Here is a 14,552-nt window from a genome sequence, read left to right on the forward strand (position 1 = left end):
TTATAAAGCAAATTTATTTCAAACGCTACCAAATTTTTATAATGTTTAAGTCTATAAAGATGTGTGCAACAGTACTGACATAAATTGGTATATCTATATGATGATGATGTTATATAAAAGGTAAGATCACAAAAATACTGAACTTAGAGGAAAGTCCATAATCACATGGCAAAATCAAATAACAAAACGCATCAAAAACGAATGGACAAGAACTGTCATATTCCTGACTTGGTACAGGAATTTTCAAATGTAGAAAATGGTGGATTAAACCTGGTTTTATAGCGCTAACCCTCTCACTTTGATGACGGATAAAAATTGTGTTGACAAAAATTTGGGCCGAACTAGCCTTTGTCAGTGTCATTAATTTTAACTGTATTTTATAACATCATCTTTGTATATTAGTTTCTTATGTAAGTTCCCTATATTCACTATATTCTTTATCACTCTATTTTAAAGAATTGACCACTGGAAAGAAAAATTTTGTCATTACAAGTGAATTTATTTTAGATCATTTCTTTTTATAGTCTCAGCCCTGATTGAATTTTAGCATTCAATGTGGGTCAAAATTTACATCAATTGAAAAATATTCTACACAATAATGGTAGAAGCGATTTTTATAGAGTATAATAATAGCTATATACCAGTATGTGAAAAACTACGGAAATAACCAATGTTTTAGTAATTGTCTTGCTGATTAATAATAGATCTTTGAGTGGTTGCTCTTTAAAAGAACTATATTACATAGTGTTCCGTGTAACAGCTATATGTATGAATGAATTTGTCCAATAAAATCGGTCAACTGTTGAATCACAATAAGGTGTTTATACTATCTTATCACGATCAAAATCTACCGATTTTCTATTAAACTGAAAGTTAATAGTTGTAATTAGATCTTTTATGGCGATTAGCTGCTTGATTAACTGCGTGTTAGAATTGTTATGCTGGTTTTACCAGACAATTGATTTCGTAGATATTGTCATTAATATCAGATTATATGAAGTAATGTCTACAGACCTGCTAGGCATTAACATATATATAGGGTTTAACATATATATAGGGTTTACATTGTCTTATCGTGGCCTTTTATAGCTGACTATGCGGTATGGGCTTTGCTCATTGTTGAAGGCCGTACAGTGACCTATAGTTGTTAATGTTTGTGTCATTTTGGTCTTTTGTGGATAGTTGTCTCATTGGCAATAATACCACATCTTCTTTTTTATATTTAAGTTTTATTAAATTTACTGTATGTATGTAATTATGTCTTTGGACCTGCTAGGCATAACATAAGGTTAGGTTAGATTTAGCATATTGTTAAAACAGCAATTTGATATTTTTGTTGTTACCATAATCTATAAGATAACATAATATACTATTACATAGATTCAGCGAGCATCTTCTTAAAACTCATTGATCAGATAAATTAAGAAATTATTAAGAAGCTTTTAGGTTCCAACTCCACCAGGCATATTTCAGCCTTGTTTAATGTCTGTAGAAGTGTGCTCACCTCAAATGAGGAAGGTCATGGGTTTAAATCACTGGCTGGTTCATTCCAAAGGATTTGCTGCATCTCTGCTGAACACAAGACATTTAAGAGCCTTAACTTTGCCCTGAGTCAGAAAGCAGAAATCTTAGCTATTACATGTATTCTCTCAGTGTCTTTCATGTTTTATGTATGTGTGATTGAAGTATACAACTTCAGTGTAATCATTAGTAATGATATCAACAAATAAATAAAAATCAGGCAAAGAATCCTAACATGTAAAGAGTCATAAATTGCCAGACATGCCTTCTCATCCTAGAATACAGATCAATGCAAATTTAAACAACCCACGGGCCCATCAAGATATATGTCAGATAAAGGAAAATGGGGCAAAAAGTAAAGGTAGACTTAAAATCTGCATAAGTAACAAAACAGATGCTTATATTAGTTATAGTATAGTCTGCAGAGTGAAACTTTTCAAGTCATTTTCCTGGTCCAGATTAAGAAGTGTTTTTCTACATAAAAATCAAGCCTTAATTCCATAATAATTTGTATTAGATTTTCAGGCTTAAACTAGTCCTTTTGGTCAACTAGTCTGTCAATTTGTCTCCCTGCTAACCTAAATTTCAATCACATAGTAATTATTCAGACTGTTGTGAGCCTCTGGTTCTTTTTCTGCGACTTAAGTTTATAATGTACATATCTAACCTAGCTTAATTATTTATAATGTACTGTGAACACACATATACAATATATTTTCTAATATATATTTTATTATAATTAATTCACCTGCATTCTGACTTGATGTGAACATGAAGAAATATAATTTATTATTCAGTTTTACCGGTCTATTACTGAACCACAAGTAGTGTTCCATATTTTGTTGTCAAACTGTCCTGCAATATACAGGCCATAACAAAAATAGACTTGTTTCCTACTTAAATTTTAAAATAGTATTTATTTTTTATAAATTATTCTGCACTCATAGTTGGTGCTTAACCATAAATGTCAATAAAATGTGTTTGTGAAGGCATATGATAATACATATTACGTTAAGCTTTTAAACTTGCAGTGAGGTACAATTTTTTGCTCATTTTGAAGGCCTAAATGTGATTTTCTTTTGAAGAACAGCATTAAAAGATGATATATCATATGGTTTTGATTTTATTGTGTCTATTTAAAGATTTAGTTTCTGGAGGTGCAGGCCCGTAGCCAGGAATTTCCAAGGGGGGTTCGTTGGACTCATGACCTCGACTTTAACAGTCACAATTTGAACAAAACTTTGACTTTAACAGTGCTTATTTGATTTCAAGGGGTGGGGGAGTTCTTCCGAACCCCCAGAACCCCCCTGGCTACAGGTATGAGGTTATACACCATTATCTTAACTTTTCCATCACTGGACTGCAGGGTTGATTTTTTAAATTTTGATGGGATACAATTTATTATTATCAGTGGCTACAAGTATTGTAAAAATTTCATAAGGGGTGGCCCACTGACTGCCTAATTAGAGGGGGCCCACTCCAGTCATGCTTAAGTGTTTCCTTATATAATCATGCAACCACACTAAAGGGGGAGCCCTGTATACATCATGATTGTAAAGAAATCACATTTAGGTGCGTCTGTAGTGCAATGAAAGTCTGAACTAAAAATGTGTTGAAAAAACAAATTATTAGGACTAAATCAAATATCATATTAGCTTCATATTGTGACAATTTTCTCAAAAAAAAAAAAATCCAAAAGTAGAGTTGATTATAAATACAAATTTCAGAAGTGCAGGTCCTTTAATATACAAATGATTAGATAATATTATGGTAGGATATAGTGTTGGCAATGACTAAAAGCTTAAATAACCTCTTAATTCAGTAGTATAGATAAATTATCTGTAGCTTTTGAATACATGTATAACATTGAAATGAAGATAATTTGTATTCATATATTCAGAACAGTGTCTGTAAGGTCATATAGGTTAGATAGAAGTATGCTATCATCATTAAAACTTATCTACTTATACTATGTTGGGTTGTGTAATATAACAAGTAGTATGATAATAAAAATGTTACATATTGTTTATGTAAGAAGTGTTTAAAAAACAGGTCAGAACATCTTGATCACTCAAGCTATCAACATGTTCGTTTTATTGGAATATCAGTGTCAGTATGCTAATGTATAATGGAACCTGAGGGAGTTAGGCTGTTGCAAGAAATTCAAGGACTACTAACACAAAGGTTCCTGGTTTGATTCCCTTCTGGGATGAAAATTTCAGGGACTTAATTTTCGGCCTTCCCTTGACACCATTTGCGAGTATGGTCTTAAGGAAACGATGAAAGTCCCTCGGAAGGGGACGATAAATGGCTGACCCATGGTAAGAGAGAGCCATATCTCTTGCACGTCAAAGACACCCTTGTAGATTTTAAAAAACAGCAGGCTAATGCCGCTACAAGGCAGCACTCGCACCCGCAAAGTGGAAAGGGATTAATATAAGTTGCAAAACTTGTTTCCCAATCCACTATAAATAAACTTAAAAATTCAATAGTGCTGAAAGTAGCTTAAACATCACATTTAATCAATCAATCTGAATTTGATTGTTGCTATTTATAATAAGGTTGCTGTTTCAATTACAGTGGCGGATCCAGGGGGGGGGGGGGGGGGTTCCGGGGGTTGGAACCCCCCCTTTTTTTGGCCAATCAATGCATTTGAATGGGAGCATATTGTTGGAACACCCCCTTTACTATGGGTTGGGAACCCCCCCTTTTTAAAATGGCTGGATCCGTCACTGAATTATACCATACACAAAATTATGGACATTAGTGTTGGGGAACGGGAGGGAAGGGGAGGGGAGTTAATTTCTTAGTGTTTAATATTTAATACCTAAGTATTTTTGGTCCTGAATTTTGTCTTTTCTGTGAACCTCAGTAAGACCATCGTACATCTGTCTTTATTCATACATGTCAGACTTAACCTTGTTAAACCTAATGTTTGGTAAAATTCAAAATGCCCTTTTTTAAAGGTATTTTGGCCTTTTCAAATAGGACCAAATAATTCTGGACAATAATAGGAGAGACAAAATAATTGCATACTGTAAAAGGTTTAATCAAAGCTTGTTGAGTGATAGGTATTGTGATTACCTGTAATAATTGTTATTTAAATCTCATTGACAGGTGTAAAATCTGGTGAAAAAAGTAGGTGAACTAACCAGATGTCTTTTAACTTTCTTAGGGTGATGATTTTATAATTTTTGCCTTTTTAATTATGAAATAAAATCCGTGGGGCAATTAATTTAGAGCTTGTAATTTTTTTTGCAGTCTGATTGACATGTATGCAAAAAAATCTGTCTGTTCATTTCTTGAATTGTATCTTTCAGAAAGCACTAGTTAAGCATGTTGAAGATTAACATTTTTGATAAGCTGAGTGATCAAACAATTTGACAACCTTAAAATTGATATTTTCATCTGTCATTCTACTAATATTATATAGACATAGGAAGATGTGGTATGAGTGCCATTGAGACAACTCTACATCCAAGTCACATTTTATAAAAGTAAACCATTATAGGTGAAAGTATGGTCTTCAACACAGAGCCTGTGCTCACGCCAAACAGCAAACTATAAAGGGTCCCAAAATAAGTCTTCTTCAATTATCTATTTCTTATAATTGCTTATAAGGGTCTAATCAGTAAGCGGCTATTTCAGGCAACATGTTTGCAATTTTATTTCATTTGTTTTTCTGCTAAAAGTTTTGTGCAAATTGATTATAAAGCATGAAGCTATTTTTAATTTTTGTTCATTTTTAAATGGCCATTTTATTTTTTACCTTGAGTCCTCATTGGAAGTCAGTATGACATTATGGATGTGATTTGCATTTATTCTCTGTTCTAATGAACTCTTCAAAATTTCCTCCATTTAATAAATAGTAAATTTTATACATGAATTCATAATAGGGTAAACATGTTTTTTTCTTTACCAACTTGTTACTTCTTGATTTCATCTGAAGATCTTTAATCTGTTTACATATGATATGATAAATGAATTTAATATATTAGATACATACAAGTTTTTACTCATCTTTAATACTGATGTTTAGGTAAATTATTTCACAGCATGCAGTTACTTATAATTTGCGTACACACAGTTTAAATAGCACAACAAAATTATTTACCTTGACTTGGATTGTTGTTTTTATCGCTTCATAATATTATAGGGTTATTGCATGAATATAGGGGAATATTGTCCTGAGTAGAATTTAATATTGCATGAGCTTGCGAGTGCAATATATGTTCTACTAGGGACAGTATGCCCCAATATTCATGCAATAACCCTTTTATTGTATAGTAATATAATATTTGAAAGTTAAAATTTGTTTAACTAATGACGTCATTACTTTTTGAAGATTTATTGCACCAGTGCAATACTGGAATTTATTGCACGCTAACTTTTGGTTACTTTCTGTTGGAAATATTATATTACTATGCAATAAAATGTTATACTGTTGTTTATTGACCAAAAAATAATTTCACTTGACAAACAATAAGTTTAATTATGCTAATTTCCATAAATTGAATCCAACATTATTTCAATAGACCTTATCACAATATGGAAATCTGTACTGTTGACCAGAGAATCTGCCTCTTGAAGTATTGATGCCACCCTTCAGCAATCACTTTTCCATGTGGTGTCAGAATTTTTTGTATAATGATGTTTATATATTTTTAGGGATCCTTTGTGATAAGTCCAGTTATGAATTATATTACCGACAAATATCAATAAGGTATATGTCAATGGTCCACAAAAAATATCAATGTTACATTTGTGCTCTTACTGTTTGTGAAATATTTGCTGCTGAACATTTTGCAAGCAACAATCATTTTACCTTCTGATCATTAGAAGCATTTTACTAATGATTTGTTAGCTATATATATATAAAACGTCTGAATAGTATTCAACGATTTTCCCCACGAGAGCGCTGGATCGTTACGAGTAACGATACATGTACATAATAAATAAATTATATAAACGCCTAAAAAAGTGTACACAACAACTCCAAATACAAAAAAAGGTAACTATAAATGTAATTATTTATAAATATTTCAGATACCTCAGTGAGATTCTGATGTTAAATGATCATCTTTAAGTCTTCTTAGATTAAACTGAATTACAATCTTGAAATTTATACAATAAAAAAGTCTAACCGAACATCAGTTCAGACGCTTGCACCATTCTAAAAATTTATTAAACATGACATATATATAGGTAATATAAGGCTTATTACAACAGAGAGTTAAATATATGCTTTAAATACAAATAATAATGTACGATATGAACTAGCACAATTCTAAAACTTCAACGGGAACGACAATTATGATGGTACAAGAATGATTACTTCAATAAAATTACCAAATAGACATGCAGCACTGAAGGATTTAAATTTATAAATATTTTTAAATTGACAGATTAAAGTAGCTGCAACAGACTCTGATTATATATATATAGCTAAGAATTTATCATACTTTCATAGGAGGGATATATAAATATACATGTATCTTCAGTAAAAATTGTGATTTGGGCATTTTCAAATTGTGGTAGTTTTCAAAGGATATCACAACTATGTGTATTTTTAGACAGTCATTTATCTTAAACTTGTCTCTGCCAAGCTCTGTTAATTTGTACTTAATATTGTGACTAAATCTTTAACCTATATATTTATCAAAGTAAACATAATTAGACTTTCGTCAAGTATAAATATGAACAGAAGGTAATAGGAGTCTTATACACATCCATAAACAAAACAAATAGATGTTTAAGGTAGATTAAGTTGTTCCCCTAATGAAAAGGAAAAATCTGAAGATGGATATTTTGAAAATATCATTAATTTACTGCTCTGAATTCTTAAAGAATAAATTTAGGTATGATAAGGTCATTGTTTTGTCCCTCCTTTTTCCTATCTCAGCCCCCTTTTCTTCCATCCTCATTATTTACTTGTTCTTTAAACCTTAAACACACTTCTAACTAAGATATTAAAGTGACATAATTTAAGACGTAGTTGTGTTATTATTTATTTTACTTAACTATGAATATAAATCATATCTGATTGAAATGAAGATCGGTTTAAATGATCTTTGCCAACATAGGAGTTACTCATCCATTAATACTTTTAACTTGTGCACTGAATAAAAGAATTTATATGCTTTTGTAAACTTTAAGGTAATAACATAAAAATATATTAACATATCTGGAATGCAGATTTTGTTATGTCATTATGATCATGATGATTATTTAATTTCCATATACATGATATATAGTTAAATGGGAATCATTGTTTTAAACAGAATAGCATTAGTATGGATCTATAAAAAAAAACTATATATCCATATTTTCCTTTCATTTTTCCAGAAATTTGGAAACAGAAATTTGTAAAACAAGAGAAAAATTATGTGTACATTCACATCAATGGCACAGCATTGCATAAGTGTAAATACCACAACTCATCCAAACGATGTAGAACAAAATGAGGTCTTCAAGTTTTAATTTCCTTAATCTAAATATCTATGATGAGTTTATTTACAACCACTGGGTGATGCCACTGCTGGTGGAGTTTATTTACAACAACTGGGTCGATACCACTGCTGATGGAGTTTATTTACAACCACTGGGTCGATGCCACTGCTGGTGGAGTTTATTTACAACCACTGGGTCGATGCCACTGCTGGTGGAGTTTATTTACAACCACTGGGTCGATACCACTGCTGATGGAGTTTATTTACAACCACTGGGTCGATGCCACTGCTGGTGGAGTTTATTTACAACCACTGGGTCGATGCCACTGCTGGTGGAGTTTATTTACAACAACTGGGTCGATACCACTGCTGATGGAGTTTATTTACAACCACTGGGTCGATGCCACTGCTGCTGGAGTTTATTTACAACAACTGGGTCGATACCACTGCTGATGGAGTTTATTTACAACCACTGGGTCGATGCCACTGCTGGTGGAGTTTATTTACAACAACTAGGTCGATACCACTGCTGCTGGAGTTTATTTACAACCACTGGGTCGATGCCACTGCTGGTGGAGTTTATTTACAACAACTGGGTCGATACCACTGCTGCTGGAGTTTATTTACAACCACTGGGTCGATGCCACTGCTGGTGGAGTTAATTTACAACCACTGAGTCGATGCCACAGTGAGCTGGTGGAGTTTCATTTAATTTCTTACTCTATTAAAATTTTGTGTGTACTAGCCGTCGGACCAGAAATAAAGTTATAGGCCTTAATTTAGCTTGAATTTTTATCTGGAAAATATATGTTCAAGTGTTCCAATTTAGAAGTACTCGTTAAATATTTTTGTTGATATTATTTCAGACATTGACCTGCAATATTTTGTATAAACTGGCTTTACAATGGAATTATTAACTTCAGGATGTTTGTTACTTTGTTTCAAAATAATAAGTTTGGTGTATTAGCTATGTATGAAGGCTCAGTGTTGAGGGGAGTAAACTGCAATATATGGTAATGAAAAATAACCAATTTACAAAACATCTGGGGTCGATTCATAAAACTTTGCTCAGTGCTTGGAGGACGATACTCATGCTCGAAACATGAAATCCAACATTTTGATTGGTTGATTTTTCGAGCATGAGTACACAAAACCGATTTAATTACCATTAGTCCTGGTCTCATGAATCAGGCTGACTCTTTAACTGCACACCTCATTTTCCTGACTCATTAACATGCAATTTTTACTTGCATTAATTGTCATAAAAAAATCGATTTTTGGTGATAGAAAAATAAATTCATATTTTAAGCCTAACAAGTGCGCTACTAAAATAACATTCAGCTTAATTGTAATATTTAGTAGACTTCACTCATGCATATAGATCAATTCAGATAATATTGAATAAACTTTTGAAATAGTTATGATGTATCTATACAGTTGACCAACTTTTATTGATACTGATCGAGTGTATTGGATTGGCATGATATATAATAACTTAAGTACATTTTTTATAAGTCCTACATGTCACTATGAAAGTTAAGGTTCATCTGAATTAACTGTGTTTGAAAACTATTTGAAAAAAAAATCTTCAATGAAGATAGGATGTATTTCATTTTTTAATTTGTTTTTTATTGATTAATTGTTTTTAATGGTGGTCAAAAAAGGTAACTTTTGATTGGCATTCAGTTTAAAAGGATTTTAATCTAGAAATAAAGATGAATTTTCACTTTTCATTGATTTGAATGAATAAAAAGATTATCAGAGAGCAACCCAAAATTTAGGTGTTACAATATCAGTTATTTATTTCTTATGTCTCTTCCATGAAAATTGAAAATGCATCAAAATTTTCAATTGTGTACATTTGTCATCAAAATGTACCAATTCTATCATTCTTTTGGTTAAAGGTTCCAGTTGAAGTGTGGTATGATTGCAAAGAAGACAGCTCTCTACCAGAAACCAAATCATGACATAGGAGTTAGAATTTCCTTATAGACCACTTTCGAGTTCATCCGTCACCGAAAAAAACTCGTTAATTATACGCGCCTTTATGACGTCATTTACCAGATAGAGGGGGTCGCCTGTATCCCTGCACTATTTACGTTCATCAAACGTCTTATTAATCGTCATTGTGTAGGATAAACTAGAAATAAGGGTTGTTCTGTAGGTACTTAATGACAATTCCCTAATGACAGCAGTGCTGATTTTCAATTTTGAGAATTCAATTTGCTGAATAATTTGTACAATACAGAGTTATAGTTTTCCAACCACTCGCTCAACATTGAATGGATGTGACGACGCCCCTAAACGCACAAATGACGTTCACTAAAACCAGAGTTTTTGAAGGAAATGCATTGAACTCGAAAGTTGTCTATTGCTTTTAGTGTTTTCTGCTGTGCATGCTCTGATTTTGTGTCATGGATGAAATACCTCATATCCTTTCATTTCTATCAGAAACCATAGTTAAGAACAGCCTTCAATAATGAACAAAACTTATACCACAATGGAAGCTATAAAAAGCATCAAAATGACAAATATGAAACAGTTCAAACTGAAAACCTCACCTCACCTCACCTATCCTCTTCATGCCGGTCGGCATTTAAGGCCCTAAACCTAGACAACAAAACTCCATCCTACAGGTAGTTATGAGGTTTCTCGTATGGCTAATCACCAGACAGAATAAAAAATTGATGATTACGGAAACCAAACTGAAAACCATTATGGCCTAATTGATATTCAAAAGACATATGTAATATGCAGCAACTTACATCATGAGCAACATCTTCTGAACTACAGGCTCCTGACTTGGGACAATAATGAGGACTTGGACTTAATTAAAAGGGCACTTTGTACTTTGTATTTACAGAAGATAGTTATGTAATATTCTTTGTTTAGTCATGTACACCCGTTACCTTTAAGGGACGACATCAAAAGATCGATGTAGGATAAAAAAAACTTAAATCAAATAGTTTCGGGGTGGGGGGTCAACATTGGTGCAAGTTTTTTTAATCTAAAATCGATTTTATATATATCCCTATTGGTCAATCAATTTTTCCCAAATTAAGTTAAGAGGGGGGTGTGGGGGTCAGTGAAAAACTTTATGAATTAAGTTTTTTATCCTTCATTGAACTTTTGATGTCGTCTCTAATAACCTCCATGGATAATTGTCTCATTGCCAACTATACTGTGTCATTCAATTTAGGATAAAACTGTAACTTCATATTGAAATTAAATTTCATTCAATTTATAAAGCAAGTTTTCGAAATTGTATCAGCAGGCTGATTATATATCAATATCAAATCAGATACTTTCTGGATTAAATGTTTTATTGTTATGAGTATTCAATAGAATAAAAAAAAACATAAATTGAGGGTGTTGATGTCATTTTTCTAAAGGAGTATAGAGCTACAATTATTGCAGTTATGTTATGAAATATCAGTTGATTTCATCTCTCATTTGATGAAGTTTAAAGTTTAAAATTTAAAAGAAAACTGATATTTAGGTAATGCAGTTGTTACATCATGTAAATTGTTAGGTAGAGATCCTCATGAATTTAACTTTTTATTTAAATATTCACATGAAATGAACAATACCTGCAGACTCTAGGCAACAGCTTGTATTGTCTCCAGACAAGTTATACCTGTTTTACCTGTACCAATGTAAATGATATTACATATTTTCTACAGAGACAATAATAAATATATTTAAAAGATTTTGTTCTTTCTGTCTTCACAGTTACTTTATTATACTGTAGAGGGCCCTCATGGGGTTTTTGATTATGTGATTACTTGGCCGTTTTTTTAATGATTATTTGATTATTAAGCCAAATATTTCATGATTATTTGATTACCTAGGACTGTATTTTTAGTTTATGATTATTTGATTACTAAAGATAAGCAAATATTTAATGATTATGTGATTATATTGGCAAAAAAATGGTGATTATGTGATTACTAGGACCCCCCATGAGGGGCCTCACTGTAGATAATATACGTCCCCAGAAGAGGGATCATTTAAACTAAGAGACGGGCCTATGGTTCAGAATGAAGGAAAAAAAGGGGGTCAAACACATTATTAGTTTGAAAATGCAAAACCTTGAGGGAAAAAAAATCAAAAACCATGCAGCAATTGACAGAGGCACAACTAACTGAAACATGTATAATCCCTGAATTTTAAAATTGAGTCATTTGAACAGCCATATAGCATTTGTTTTTATGTTATCTACAACTGACAAAAGGTCAAGGTTACAACTAATATGCGCTTTATATTTTAAGATGGTTAACAATAAATGGCCTTTTCACACACAACTGATTTTAAACACGGACAAAATTAGAGATAGCCATTAATTATTTTAAGTATAACTCAAACCTGATCCTTTGTTAATTTACTAAACAATTTCCCAAAAAGAAATATAATTGAATTTCATAATAAATTAAAAAATAATAAAAAAAAAACTTGTGAAAAAACTTAAACACCCTCCCCCTTTTTTTCATACCGACTATTTCCATACTTAGTAGACATGTAGTTGATCATCAATACCTGATTGTATCTGTATGTGAAGTATCTATTTTACCTATCTGTAAGTTGTAGTCTGTTTACATATACCTTATCACAGGTATTTCATCTCCATATCAATGAGTTGTATAGATTTAAACACCTGTAAACTTACACATGCTTTACTTGTCAATCTAAGGGCTCTTTACTACATGTTCCATTTGTTTATAACTTTTTAAGTATGACTTTTCACATCATTAAGACATATTTATTGTTCTCAGAGTATAATAGAATTGGTTAATACCATTAAATATACATTTGAAAATATGCATTACATTAATTGAATTTGAATCGGTCTTTTTCAAGTTTTGCAATTTTTTATTTTTTTTTGTACATTGGTTTTAAGATTGGATTATACATTTCAGCCCACCCCCCTTTGTGTACACATAATTGCAAAAAATATATCAGAGTGATTGGAATTTTGTTTTTTTTGTTAATATATACCAAGGCCTGAGAATTGTCCCATAGCCACTCATACCACATCTTCCTATATCTATCCTTTTTAATAAACATAGTAAAATGAATTCTCAATTATTATATTTCAGATCTTTAACAGGAAAAGATTCTTTCCATGAAAAAGAAGTGACTGTGTGCAATACTATTACAGATGAACATTTACTCAAATTGGATGTGCTGTGTTTGAACTATTTATTATCTGGTCACAAACAGTCTGCACGGTTAGCCACTAGTCTGATGCCCCAGACTAGTAAATATTGATTCGGACTAGTGAAATTTTCAAAATTTAATATAGTCATATAAGGACAAATTTTGATATTTAGTTTCCGGACTAGAAGATGAAAATGTTTTCTGTGCAGACTGCACAAATAACAACATAAAACAATGTTAGTGGATACAAAAATAACTCAAATGTAATTAATGGGGAATCGAAACTGTTGAGCTGAGACAAATGCACTTATTTGGAGATTAAAATAAAAATGTGTCAGCCAAATTTCTTGTTTGTTTCATTCACCTGTTATTGATGGTAAAATTACTGCTGTCTGTCCAATCACATGTGGCAATTACTAGATAGATATAAGGAGATGTGGTATGAGTGCTAATAAGACAACTCTCAATCCAAATCAAAACTTTTAAAAAGTAAACCATTATATGTTCAAGTAAGGCCAGTATGATTTGATCAAAATCATTAAACTTGTATGGTATATTTGAGTGAGCAGGAGAAACTCGTTTTGATTAAATTGTAAATTTTCTAGTGGATCATTCTAAGAATATGTTGGATAAAACTAATTTTTTCACATGTTGTACCATAATTAAGTTTGCTTTGATGGAATTACTTAAGAAACTTAAAATTGGTTAAAAATAAGATACCTGTTGACTTTGAAAATTTTCTGGTTTCTCACTCAGATATGGAACTTCTTATTGTCATATTGAAGGCTATATTTATATTCATAAGGACTGTCCAGCACCCAAGTGTTTTTACACTACAGTGCTAAATTTTACAACATCTTATTTGAGGTCATCATAAATACATTTTGATCTGACAGCCAATCAAAATCATTTCGCTTAAATGTTATCTCAAAGAACTTAATCTAGGTAATTGTATGTAGAATTTACCCTATATGTGAATTGAAGGAATGAAAGGGTATACATCATTGAGAATGGAACCAAAGGTAAAAAGTAACCAAAAGACATCATAGAGGTCAACTTTATACAGTCTTCAATTATAAACAGTCTATACAATGTGTCTAAATCTCATTCAATTTGTCAGTTTTTATCTCCCCTTGACAGAGTCAAAAAGCAAGACTTAGGTATGATGTTCCTGGCAGGAGTGGCGGCATCAACAATGTATTAAATATAGATTAGGTCAGTTCATGAGGAACCAAAGATTGGAAGTCAATGAAATTTAGTTTGGATTGGGTTATCTCATTTCCATGGAGATTGTTTGGCTCTGCCCACTCAGTCATGGTATATTGGCATTGAAGCTTATACATTTTGTAAACATATACATATTAAGTTGTGCTAAGGTCATTTTAGGTGGAACCACTTGTGGTATAAAGTAAAATCACAAAAATA

General features: G+C 31.9%; 1 protein-coding gene across 3 annotated transcripts in view; it reads left to right on the forward strand.

Annotated features, from left to right (window-relative positions):
• The window catches only part of LOC139491825 (uncharacterized), a 57,281-nt gene extending 43,396 nt beyond the window's left edge, over positions 1-13,885 (forward strand). For 2 of the 3 annotated variants that reach the window (XM_071279698.1, XM_071279699.1), the window contains exon 15: positions 13,067-13,470. In XM_071279698.1, coding sequence (XP_071135799.1) covers positions 13,067-13,238 — 172 coding nt within the window. In that variant the 3' untranslated portion in view covers positions 13,239-13,470. Of the gene's footprint in view, positions 1-13,066 lie in introns of all 3 variants that reach the window. The other variant, XM_071279697.1, reaches the window with a different exon arrangement.
• Positions 13,886-14,552: the final 667 nt, after the last annotated feature.

Source organism: Mytilus edulis, chromosome 10, assembly GCF_963676685.1.
Source record: "Mytilus edulis chromosome 10, xbMytEdul2.2, whole genome shotgun sequence".
Classification (NCBI taxonomy): Eukaryota; Metazoa; Mollusca; class Bivalvia; order Mytilida; family Mytilidae; genus Mytilus; species Mytilus edulis.